We start from the raw sequence: 13,405 nt of genomic DNA on the forward strand, positions 1-13,405 counted from the left end.
AAGCTTTTGACAGTTACACAAGTAAATATTTACAGAGATGTTGTATGTAACTGCTAATCATTCTCTGTGCCCTCAAGGAAAAACAGAGGGTTAGCAAGAAATTATAACAAGGGCCTTGATTTAGATAGAAGGGAAAGGTCTTGGAGGCATTAACAGTTGCCATGTAGAGCAACCCAGGAGCAGGCTGGGTCAGATGTTGCAGGAGGGAACCCCAGGCCTTAGGGAGAGCTCAGTTGAAGTCGTGGGATAGGAACTAAAGGGTCAGGTGGCTGCGACACAGGGGAAGAAGGCTGGAGTCATGTGTGGGCTTGGCCACTGGTGTCCTGGTAGTGGGGCTTTGTCTTGTTTTGCTTTTTAAATGCCCTTCCTTGACGATGTGTGAATAATTGGCATCCAGGCCCCATGTCTGCATAATCAAAAGTCTGAAAGCCACTGATTCCTACTGACACAGTATGGTAATAACACCAGCAGCAGATGACATAAATTACATTTTGAAGGTGTACAAAACAGAAAATTCTCTCATCTTTTAACATCACAAGTAAATCTCTTAATTGTTCACATGTAGGAAATGTTGTGAAAATTACAAATTGTGCCGTGTTAGCATTGTTCTCAGGGCAGCATCTCTTCTGTTGAACTTGATTGCAGTTTGTATACTTCAAGGTGTCATGTCGATTACAAACACAAAGTGAACAACCAATTTAGGGCTGCCCACTTGCATAGATTTTAATTTTAAATCAAAGTGTGTGTTTTCTTTCATGTGAAAAAGAATTTCATCTATGAAGCTATGCTTCATTTTCTTGCCCTATTAGTTTTTGTTGTTGTTTTTGCTTTCTTGCAGCAGGACACAGGCAGTGCATAAGTAAGACTTTCCTTTTAAACCCAGATGCCTGTACCTCTTTTTCTTTCTTGGTTAGATGTACCTTATTCAGCAAACCCTCTTTTTTGCTACATTTTTCATGTTGCTCAATGCCTTTTCCCAGCAATAGAACTATGGTAGATTTAATATCAAAACATTTGTATTTCCTTTATATAATTTTTCTTACTGTTTAAGCAACACATCACATTGCAGAAAATCCTCACCCACAGTATTCCAAAGCAGACAGATGCTCTTCTCCCCATTTTACAGGTGAAGAACCTGAAAGAAAGGTTCAAAAAGATTTTGGTTCAAAAAGATTTCGGTTCCCAAGGTTGCATAGCTCATAATTGGTGCGGGAGCTCCTTTGACCCAGAGTTCTGTCCAGCTCCAAAGTCTATGGGCTTCCCACAGCACCATCTCTCTTCTCAGGTCTCTCTCCAGTCTCAGTGCCACTCTTCCTGTGACCATGACTCCCTGAAACCAATGATGTTCTAGTCAGCCCTCTGGCAATAAGCAAAGGTCCTTTAGGATCCTGCATAGAAAGTTCTCCTGAGTAATGCAAGGAGTTTTTAAATTCCTTTTTAGGTAAATATCCATTAAAACAGAAAAGGCAATTGTAAAAATGCCCTCAGGGCTTACAGTTATTCCTGGGTTATTTGGAATTTCTGCAAACTGGAAACTCCCTCAAGGTAGCCATGCTGTGCCATGGAGAAACCAGGAGGGAGGTTTAAGTCACATCCTGACCAGATGTCTGCTTGAGTGTGTCTTCTTTCTGTTCCTTGAGTACTCCATGCCTGTTTGATATTTAGTCTGTTTAAGCTTTCCCACCAATTCCTTTCTATATGTATCATAATCTAACCCACCACTTAAGGCCCCACCTGCCCTCCACAAACCTTTGCTCACTGTTCAGGCCCACCCTGAAAGTCCCTCTACAAAAACCGTTTAGCACTTATTATCTGTACCCCAATTTATTGTTTATTGTTCTCTAATTGTTTCATGAGTCTTTTCTCTCCAACCAAATTATAAGCTGCATGAGGGCAAGGAATATGTGTCATGCGTCTTTGGGATCTGCCTCAGAGTGTAGCATCAAGGTAGGTACGATGTAGGCCCCTAGTAACACTTGACTTGGATGACTCAGATCCCCAATATCGTGAGCACTTCCTATATAACTTCGTATATGTACGAAGCTCCCATGTCGCCAATGTTATTCTGTCTTTGGACATCAGTGGGGACAGACTCCATTGAGAGGTCTTTGTTTGCTGTTTTAGGATGCTGAATCATACCAAAATATGGTGGACCTCACCGAGGACAGGAAACCTCACAACACAATACAGGACAACATGGAAAACTACAGGAAGCTGCTCTCCCTAGGTAAGCAGCTCCTTCTCTCAGTTACTGCCAGTCCAGTCATTGAAGCATTTTGTCATCTTGCTCCTTTTTAAGTTGGATGTTAGAGTCCACATTAATATATTTGGACTTCAAGGGTAATAAGAAACCTTTGAAATATTTCAAATGAGGGAGTACATAATGAAATTTGTGTTTTTAAGAAATGCCTCTGGCTTTGGGTAAAGATGCATTGTACAGGGTGAGGGCAAGCAGGGAGATGTTTTTTGCCACAAGAGTTGAAACTTTTTCTAGAGCAGTTAGCACTAGAGGTTTTTAAGTAGACATTCAGGATAGGATACTGAGTTCCCATGTGGGCTTTCCTGGAAGACGCCTGCCCAAGTTTCTGGTGGGTAGTTGACCATGCAGGTCTATAACGCCATGGGGCCTCAAGGAGGGAGCAGGTGGAGGAAGAGCAGTCGTGAGGTAAGAGGAAGAAGGCCCGTGAAAAAGAGGACTTAAAAAGTGGTTACAAGAAGTAAAGACTAAAAGACAGTGCACTGATTTCAGGGACATGTGGGGTCTTTGTACACATTTCTGAGCAGAGTCAGAAGAATTACATGCAGATGGTAATGGATTAGGGAATAGGTAGTAGGGAAATGAGACAACAAATGTCTTCTGACATCCAAAGAATCAGAAATGGGCCACCTCATATTTAGTGGCTCAGTGAAAGAGGAAGATCAATTTAAGGATGAGTCTTGGTCTTCATCTTGAATTTGAACCATATTGTTCTTGTGACCAGGAGTGCAGCTTGCCGAAGACGATGGCCACTCCCACATGACACAGGGCCACTCATCAAGATCCAAGAGAAGTGCCTACCCAAGCACCAGTCGAGGTAAGCAGGAGGCACATCTCACAGAGGAGCCACACAACCAGTAAGATGCTATCACAGAAACTTCTACACTTTCTATTCCCAAACATCATAGAAGGGTGTGCCCCTTCAAGTCCCACGTCATTCTTATGGGGACTAGGGAGTATTTACATTTGGGGTTTCTTTCCAGGTCTGAAAACTATGCCTGAAGCCAAAAAATCAACCCATCGGCGGGGGATTTGTGAAGATGAATCTTCCCACGGGGTGATAATGGAAAAATTCATCAAGGATGTGTCACGCAGTTCCAAATCAGGAAGAGCAAGGGAGTCAAGCAGCCGGTCACAGAGATTCCCCAGAATGTCAGATGATAACTGGAAGGACCTTTCATTGAACAAGAGGGAGTCAGTGATCCAGGAGAGGGTTTATGAAGGGAATTCATTTAGGGGAGGCTTTAGGTTCAATTCAACCCTTGTTTCCAGAAAGAGAATTCTTGAAAGAAAGAGGCGCTATCATTTTGACACAGATGGGAAGGGCTCGACTCATGATCAAAAAGCCTGTCCCAGGAAGAAGCCCTTTGAATGTGGTAGTGAGATGAGAAAAGCCATGAGCATGAGCAGCCTGAGCAGCCTCAGCTCCCCATCCTTCACCGAGTCACAGCCAATTGATTTTGGGGCAATGCCATATGTATGTGATGAGTGTGGGAGGTCGTTCAGTGTCATCTCAGGATTTGTTGAGCACCAGATCATGCATACTAGAGAGAACCTCTATGAGTATGGTGAGTCCTTTATTCACAGTGTGGCTGTCAGTGAAGTTCAGAAAAGTCAGATTGGAGGGAAACGTTTTGAATGTAAGGACTGTGGGGAGACCTTCAATAAGAGTGCCGCCTTGGCTGAACATCGAAAAATTCATGCTAGAGAGTATCTCGTGGAATGTAAGGATCAGGATTATGAGGAAGCTTTCATGCCTAGCCCAACCTTTAGTGAGCTTCAGAAAATGTATGGCAAAGACAAATTCTATGAGTGCAGGGTGTGTAAGGAAACGTTCCTTCATAGTTCTGCCCTTATTGAGCACCAGAAAATCCACTTTGGGGATGACAAAGATAATGACCACGAACGTGAACGCGAGCGCGGGGAAGCCTTTATGCCTAGCTCAAGCCTTAATGAATTTCAGAAAATGTATGGTAAAGAGAAAATGTACGAATGTAAGGTGTGTGGGGAGACTTTCCTTCATAGCTCATCTCTGAAAGAACATCAGAAAATCCATACTAGAGGGAACCCATTTGAAAATAAGGGTAAAGTGTGTGAGGAAACCTTTATTCCTGGTCAGTCCCTTAAAAGGCGTCAGAAAACTTACAATAAGGAGAAGCTCTACGACTTTTCAGATGGCCGGGATGCCTTCATGCAAAGCTCAGAGCTTAGTGAGCATCAGAAAATTCATTCTCGAAAGAACATCTTTGAAGGCAGAGGATACGAGAAATCTGTCATTCATAGTATGCCCTTCACTGAATCTCAGAAGAGTCATACTATAACAAGACCTCCTGAAAGTGATGAGGACGAGAAGCCGTTCACCATTAGCTCTAACCCCTATGAAAACCAGAAGATTCCCACTAAGGAAAATGTCTATGAGGGGAAATCATATGAGAGATCTGTTATTCATAGCTTAGCCTCTGTGGAAGCTCAAAAAAGTCACAGTGTAGCAGGGCCCAGTAAACCAAAAGTAATGGCAGAGTCTACCATTCAGAGCTTTGATGCTATCAACCATCAGAGAGTTCGTGCTGGAGGGAACACCTCTGAAGGAAGGGAATACAGTAGGTCTGTTATCCATAGCTTAGTGGCTTCCAAACCTCCAAAAAGTCACAATGGAAATGAATTGGTGGAATCTAATGAGAATGGAGAATCCTCCATTTATATCTCAGACCTGAATGGTAAGCGACTGAAGATTCCTGCCAGAGAGAACCCTTGTGAAGGGAGCAGTAAGAACCACAACTATGAAGACTCAGTCATACAGAGTGTATCCCATGCCAAACCTCAGAAAAGTGTTCCTGGAAAGGGATCTGGTGAATTTAAGAAGGATGGTGAATTCTCTGTTCCCAGCTCAAATGTCCGTGAATACCAGAAGGCTCGTGCTAAAAAGAAATATATTGAGCATAGGAGCAATGAGACCTCTGTAATTCACTCTCTACCTTTTGGTAAACAAACACTTCGCCCTCGAGGGATGCTCTATGAATGTCAGGAGTGCGGAGAGTGCTTTGCTCATAGGTCTGACCTTACTGAGCACCAGAAGATTCATGATAGAGAGAAGCCCTCTGGAAGCAGAAACTATGAATGGTCTGTCATTCGCAGCTTGGCACCTACTGACCCTCAAACGAGTTATGCCCAAGAGCAATATGCTAAAGAACAAGCACGGAACAAATGTAAGGAGTTCAGCCAATCCTTTGCTACCAGCAAAGACCTCAACACACACCAGAAAATCTATGACCAAGAGAAGTCTCATGGCAAGAAGTCTCAAGGCAAGAAGACCCATGGGGAGGAGACCCATGGCAAGAAGTCCCATGGTGAGAAGTCTAATGGTGAGAAGACCCAAGGTGAGGAGACCCATGACGAGGAGACTCACGGTCAGGAGATAATTGAAGACCCTGTCATTCAAGGTTCAGACATGGAAGAACCTCAGAAAGATGACCCTGATGACACAATCTATGAATGTGAGGACTGTGGCCTGGGCTTTGTGGATCTCACAGACCTCACAGACCATCAGAAAGTCCACAGGAGGAAGTGCCTGGTTGACAGTCGGGAGTACACACATTCTGTAAGTCACACCCATTCCATCAGTGAGTATCAGAGAAATTACACTGGAGAGCAGCTATATGAATGTCCGAAGTGTGGGGAATCTTTTATTCATAGCTCATTCCTTTTCGAGCATCAGAGAATCCATGAACAAGACCAGTTGTATTCCTTGAAGGGGTGTGATGACGGTTTTATTGCCCTCTTGCCTGTGAAGCCACGGAGGAATCGTGCTGCAGAGAGGAATCCTGCTCTTGCTGGGTCAGCCATTCGATGCCTGTTGTGTGGACAAGGCTTCATTCATAGCTCTGCCCTTAATGAGCATATGAGACTTCATAGGGAAGATGATTTACTGGAACAGAGCCAGATGGCTGAGGAAGCTATCATTCCAGGCTTAGCCCTCACTGAGTTTCAGAGAAGTCAGACTGAAGAGAGACTCTTTGAATGCGCAGTCTGTGGAGAATCTTTTGTCAACGCAGCAGAACTTGCAGATCATGTAACTGTTCATAAGAACGAGCCTTATGAGTATGGGTCCTCCTATACTCACACCTCATTTCTTACTGAGCCCCTCAAAGGAGCCATGCCATTCTATGAATGCAAGGATTGTGGTAAATCCTTTATTCATAGCACAGTCCTCACTAAACATAAGGAGCTTCATCTGGAAGATGATGATGATGATGATGATGAAGCAGCTGGAGCAGCAGCCCAGGAAGTTGAAGCCAATGTCCATGTTCCACAAGAAGTTCTGAGGATTCAGGGGTCAAATGTAGAGGCTGCCGAACCAGAGGTGGAGGCTGCCGAGCCAGAAGTGGAGGCTGCTGAGCCAGAGGTGGAGGCTGCCGAGCCTAACGGAGAGGCTGAAGGGCCAGATGGAGAGGCTGCAGAGCCCAATGGAGAGGCTGAGCAGCCGAACGTAGGGGCTGAGCAGCCAAATGGGGATGCCGACGAGCCAGATGGTGCAGGGATTGAAGACCCAGAAGAAAGAGCTGAAGAACCAGAGGGAAAAGCTGAAGAGCCAGAGGGAGATGCCGACGAGCCTGATGGTGCAGGAATCGAAGACCCAGAAGAAAGTGAAGATCAAGAGATTCAGGTGGAAGAACCATACTATGATTGCCATGAATGCACAGAAACCTTTACTTCTAGCGCAGCATTCGGTGAGCATCTGAAAACCCATGCCAGCATGATCATATTTGAGCCTGCAAATGCCTTTGGAGAGTGCTCAGGCTACATTGAACGTGCCAGCACCAGCACAGGTGGTGCCGATCAAGCCGATGAGAAGTACTTCAAATGTGATGTCTGTGGGCAGCTCTTTAGTGACCGCCTGTCCCTCGCCAGACACCAGAATACCCACACCGGCTGACAGCATTGAGTAAAGGTTAGAAAACCTTCACCTAGGACTTGACCCTTACCCAACCACAGAGAATTCAAACCAATCCATGATAATGTCAGTAGGAGACAACCTTAGCGTGTACACACCTGACTTAACATCACTGAACTCAGATTGAAAAGAGACTAAATGTAGAGATTTCACAGTCTTAAGCTTTCCCCTTCAGACACCAGTGTCTACATGTGGGAAAGCCACAGCACACATCTTACCTTTCCAAGTAATCAGATTGAGAAAACCCTATGAGTATTCTACACTACAAAGATTGCCCCAGTGAACTGTAAATGACACTTGCATAACCGATATATAGTGTTTCCTGAGGTGTATATAAAATAGCAAATTATGGCAGAACAGTGATCACATATATTTGGATTTAATATGATATACAGTTACAGTTTACTGTGCAGAGGTACCTTACCTGGTACTCTGAATTTGTTTTTGTTTTTTTTTTTGGGGGGGGGGCGAGGAGGAAGAGAGCAACAAATTTGAATATATTTGTAAGTGTCTTAGATCCTGAGAAAGACTTATTGTGCATTATTTGAACCCTGTCAGCATCTTTTTGAGTAATTGTTTTTGTTCCTTACCCTTAAATAGTCCTGTGAAGGTGTAGGCATGACAGATAACATGTCTTTTACTCTTCGCTGTTTGAAAACAGAAGTACTTTGAGCTTCTTTCTGCAGCCATTTTGTCTGCACCAACACTTTGGAACCTAATAGTGTGTAAGGCTTTACAATATATGGATTGGCCTTTTTATGACCCAAATTGATTGGTTGCCACATTGTATGTATGTATCAGTGGTTCTCATGCAAAAATATTACGTTTGTTTTCTGTTTGTTTTTTTTTTTTTTAAACCAACTCAATATGTGTTTGATAGTAGTGAATTGATAAAACCCAAAGCTTTTCCCTGTAAATCTTACATCTTTGCCTTTAAAGAATGGGTTACAACCATCACTAGATCACAGTAGTGCCTAATGAAGGTTGAGAACCGTAGGAGAGGCTCTCATGCTGTAAATAATGATGCAGGCTGACGACCTTTCATCACTTTCTTTGTGCGCTTCCTGCCTTAAGTGACAAGTAGCAACATGGCTTGGGTCCCCTGTGCAGCATCAGCATATGCTGCCACAAGTCAGTTTGCACCCTAGGTGCCCAGGAGCTAGTATCCTTAGATCTTTCTATCGCAAACTTAATTCTCTTCTTTATTTATCTGACCCTCTAACTCCATATCTAACTTGTATTTTTTAAAAAATGCTTTCTTTACAGTCAACCCAAGCTTAACATGGACTCAGGTTCCCCAGCAGCCTTAATTTGTTTTGTTACCATCTGTTCATTCTTTTTCAGCTTTCCTAGCATTTCTGAGTGTTGTGTTCGTCTGATCTTAGCATTCCCTTTAATTACAAATTGACCTCACAGCTTGAGGTTTCCTGTGTCCTATTCTGTGGACTACCTGTGCTCCTTTGCTTCCCCTCCCCTTGCCTAATAACTATATTAAGAGATTTTTTTGGCCTTGAGTTGGCTGATAAAAAAAAAATTAAAATTTAAAAAAACTAAAAAAAAAGATTTGCAAAAGATAAGTGTAGATCATTTGAACAAGCAAAATTAACCCACTGGGGGAAATGTGTCTGAATCTTACTCTTCTAGATCTGCAGGATTAGGGCTTGGGAGTATGTAAAAGATGCAGAGTGCCAAAGTTTAGGAAGATTGTAGAGCCGAGAGCAAGAAGCAGAAATGAGCAAGCCAAAGAAGGGAGTCCTAATATATCAACAGACCTAGGAGGGGAGAGGCGACAGACAAAAGAAAACACCAGAGGCAAAAATTGTGGAAGGCCAGGTTGCCTAGAATGAATTGAGTGGGGTGTCCTGAGCAGTTTGGAAAAGAAGGAGTCTTTGATGGCATGGTGTAAGTGAGGGCTGGCTGCGTAGGAAGACCTGAGGTTGGAATGGACATCAGGAAAGCTGAGGGGCAATGAGGTGTACTACACGGGAAGAGGACTTTTGAAATGGGAATCAGTGTTGATGTCGGGGTGAACTTTGTGGGTTCATTACTTGGTGTTAACATTGTTGGCAGTGTTAATTCGTAGACCCTTTTCAGAAAGCAACTAGCTAGAAGTCAGGGTGTCCGTTCCAACCTTAAGTTAGTGAAAAGATAGTGACAAATGGTAAACAACAAGAGAATGATTGTGTAAACCTATCTATGGACGCTTATGCAGCTGTTTAAAAATGATAATCATGAGTTGGAACATGGAAATATATTTACGGAATATTAAGTGGAGAAAGCAGGACACGAAAGTATATTTATACTACAGTTATAACTGTTTAAAAATGTATGCTTATAGTCAAAAGCTGTTGTGGTGTTGTTGTAGGCTTGTAGTTGAGCATTATTTTCTTAAATTTCTTGAATGTTCTTTATGGTAGTGTTACTAAAAAGTTTATGATCACATTTCCATTGTGAACATAATTTGAACTCATTATCACACACTTGGAAAATACAGAAAAGTGGAGGAAAAAAATTCATATTCCCACCATCCAAAGACATATATACTCTTCTCTATCTTGTTTATTCTTTTTTCTGTGCACAAGTTTATGATTATAACTCTGTTGAAATATATATTCAAAATAGCTGTTATGTTACTTTTGTGGAATTATGCTTAAATACTTTTATCTTAATTTTTTCAAATATTCCTTATAATAATGTCCTTATAACAGTGTATTATGTATGTCTGTATTGCGTGCATAATACATACCCAGATGAAAAATTAGAAAATACAGTAAATTATAAACAAAAAAATTACCCATATTCCCAACATCCAACAACTACTGCTAACATCTTGATCTGTTTCCTCCATCTTGTTTCAGTGCACAAGCTTGTGATTATAACAGTTTTAAATATGTGTGCATAAAGTCTAAAATGAAAAGATGTGGAAAATAACTAATACAGTGTTATCATTGTGGGAATTTGGTTAAATATTTTGTCTCAAATTCCTTATATAATCTTTGGTGTTTTGGTAATAAATTTTATGTGTGTACTTTTTCATTACAAATATAATACATACTCACAGAAAACTGGAAATTCAGTAAAGAAAGGAAAATTCACTCATATTCCCAATACCCAACAACAATTACTGTTAACATCCTGATCTGTACACTAGTCTGATTATTAGGTTGTTAATGATAAGTATGCATAAGTGGCAAAGATGGGAAGAAAGATGGAAAACAAGAAATAGTTGTGTGGTTGTTGTGGGATTATGGTTATTTTGTCTCGGTTTCCTTAAAAGGTCTTCATCATTCTAGTGTTTTGGTAGTCCACCTTTATTACATATATTTCCATTATATATGAAATATGTGTTCATTATAGAAAATTTGAAGTTACAGAAATGTAGAAGAGAAACTCACCCATGTTTTCACCATCCAAAAACCATGGTTAACATCTTACTTCATCTTGTTTCTGTGCACAGGTTTTTGGTTTGTTAATATGGTTGTGATCATTCTATCTATCTGTAATAGTGTCAACAATAAAAATAAAGTTAAAAATAAATGTGTCTCAGTCTCTTCTTTTGTCTGTTTTGTGTTTGGGGTTGTTAAATATATTATTTTCGTAGAGATACAAATCCAAAAACTGAGCCCCTCCTTAAGCCTAAAAAGTTTGGTTTGCAATTCTTACTCTATTTTTAAGTATTATCTATTTCAACAGTTATTTCTAAGGGATTTTTAAATACCCTTTGATTTCACATTTGTAACTGCCCTTATAAAACTAAAACATACGTTCCAACAATTTTTTTAAACTTGTTAATAACCACAAGTATATCTTAGTTACTTGAGTGTTTTTAATTGGAAATGTGAGATTGTCTCAAACATTAAAAAAAAAAAATCAGACAATAATGAACACTTAACATAAAAGTGTTATACTATGTTATAGAATCTCAGGTATTTATTTCTGACTTGCCTGAGGTTAAAAAGTAATTATCCTGAGGGGGTTATCTCTGTATTGTTTTTTCCCCAAGTTCATTAACCAGCCTCTAACCTGACTTCCCCACTATCAGGGATGATGACCTGCAATTCAGCAGGTCATCATCCCTGATAGTAATTTTTAAACATGCCTGTGATTCCATAATGATCAGAGATTTTTAGCCAACTTGCTAACCCCATTGGTGACCACAGTGGGTAGCACCATACCTAATTTGTGGCCGCTGTCTCCCCAGTTCCATAAGTCAAAGGAGATGATCATGTACTTCATGCCCTTTTAATATCCTTCATGTCAAATGATTGAATTTTGCTCTTAAGATACAAAAGTATACTTGTCATTAATTCTAAGTAGGATTTGATGGAGTGCTGCATTCTTTCATGTTCTTAGAACTTTATCTCTTGTGCCATCTGACTGTTTTGGTCACAGCTTCCATGGTCATTCTGTGACAAGGGGCATCAGCATAGGTCAGGGTGGGAGGGTCAGGACTTTTTAAGGATGCGTTTCCTAAATAATGTGTTACAGAAGTTTGTAAAGGAAGGGAATGAAGTGGGTGTCATTAGGGATTGCTTGACCAATCCTTATACTCGGGCAATTCCTTCCTCCACCTCACACCCAGTTGAAAGGGTAACTTAAGTTCTCCTACTGCTATGCTTATTCTGTTAGACTTGACCTCTCTCTGGTATCTATCACTTGATTGGTGCCCATAGGTTCCCTGTCCCTGTGTCCAGTCAGATTCAAAAGAGACTGAGAGCTACCTAGGTTGTCATATGGGTTGGGGCTGGGTATACTTATGAACAAACAGTCCTAGAAGGAAATAAACCATAAAGCCAGAGGGAATCCTGGTTCCTGGTGCCTCACCTACCCCAGTGCCTTGTGGAGTCTGGCTGAACTGCCTACACTTGGGTTTTTTTAACATGGCTAATCCATTTTTTGACAAACCTCTGAAGGATTAGTGGCTGTTGAATCTAAACACTGTTTGTTAGGGATCAGAACATTGCAGGGTAAAGAGCAATTAACATATGTTGTTTGGGCTAGCCAGCTCAAGGAATTTAAGTCACTCCTTCCCTAGAAAGGCACAAGTGATAAAGAAGCCAGGACTGGTGCTGTATCTTCATACCAGGCAGACAGCTGGTGGCAGATTGATCGTACCAAGCCCTTTTAACCAGAGAGAGGGCAATCTTATAGTCTCATGGAATAGAAATTCATTCTGGGCTTAGATTTTTCTTTTCCTTCCCACCAGCCTCTCATGAATGTCTGCCAACTTACTGCATGTCTCATACCACTTATATGCCATATGTAGTGGCAAGGAGGGGTACGGAAAAAGTCTGGGGAAACTACTCTCAAGCAAAGTAGTAAGATTCCACAGGATAATTGCATGGTTTCTTTCACAAAGCCAAAGGGTGAATTGTCCAGGATAGCTCTTCCGTATGCCCAACATTCTTTTAATAACTGCACACTGCATGGGTTTGGTGAACTATCCTACCCCTGTTCATTCCAGTCATTGGTGAACTATCCTACCCCTGTTCATGCCAGTCACTATCTCTGTCCCTCCCTCATCCCAGCAAAGGGATAATTACATGGTTTGGGGTAGACCAGTCAGACTTCCTCACCCAAGAGTTTGAATCTTCAGCAGAGCAATACATGGACTGAAGATGTTCAAAGCGGAGTCATTCTTACAGGCACACTGAGAAGAGACCGCCTATTATTTCCCCCTATTGAGATTAATGAGCCTTCCCTGATTTCTGTCCTACTAGAAAGACTGATTGTTAACTCTTTACTCACTATTTTAAGCTACACAATATTATTCCAATAAGATCCAGTTTCTGGCTTAGCCCTCATGACCTAATCACCTCCGAAAGGCCCTACCTCTTAATACTATTGGGCTGGGTTTGAACATCAACATAAGTGTTTTGTAGGGACACAGACATTCAGACCACAGCAGTATGAATGGGGAGGAAGGCAGTTGCAAAAGCAACTAATTATCTCCCAATATACATTCTCCTGTTCTTCCTAAATGTTGGCTGGTTATGTGGCTATTTAGAATAAGTAAATATTTTCTGAGCCTTCCTTGCAGCTAGATATAGGCATGTGACTAACATCGGGCCCATGGTATGTGTCATTTCCAGGTCACAACCAGCTTTCTACTCTCTCCTTCCCCTTCCCTACAAGCTGGAATGTAGATGTGGTGGTAGGAACTGGAGCAACCATCTTGGATCAAAAGATGGAAGCCA

At 41.6% G+C, this 13,405-nt stretch overlaps 1 protein-coding gene across 7 annotated transcripts in view; it reads left to right on the forward strand.

The window, feature by feature from the left end:
• Nucleotides 1–10,745, forward strand: part of PEG3 (paternally expressed 3) — a 30,449-nt gene extending 19,704 nt beyond the window's left edge. For all 7 annotated transcript variants that reach the window (XM_032263344.1, XM_032263340.1, XM_032263343.1 and 4 more), the window contains 3 exons: nucleotides 2,125–2,227; nucleotides 2,982–3,074; nucleotides 3,241–10,745. In XM_032263344.1, coding sequence (XP_032119235.1) covers nucleotides 2,125–2,227; nucleotides 2,982–3,074; nucleotides 3,241–7,190 — 4,146 coding nt within the window. In that variant the 3' untranslated portion in view covers nucleotides 7,191–10,745. The remainder of the gene's footprint in view (nucleotides 1–2,124; nucleotides 2,228–2,981; nucleotides 3,075–3,240) is intronic.
• Nucleotides 10,746–13,405: the final 2,660 nt, after the last annotated feature.

Source organism: Sapajus apella, unplaced genomic scaffold, assembly GCF_009761245.1.
Source record: "Sapajus apella isolate SASKATOON/1434 unplaced genomic scaffold, GSC_monkey_1.0 scaffold135, whole genome shotgun sequence".
NCBI classification, from domain to species: Eukaryota; Metazoa; Chordata; class Mammalia; order Primates; family Cebidae; genus Sapajus; species Sapajus apella.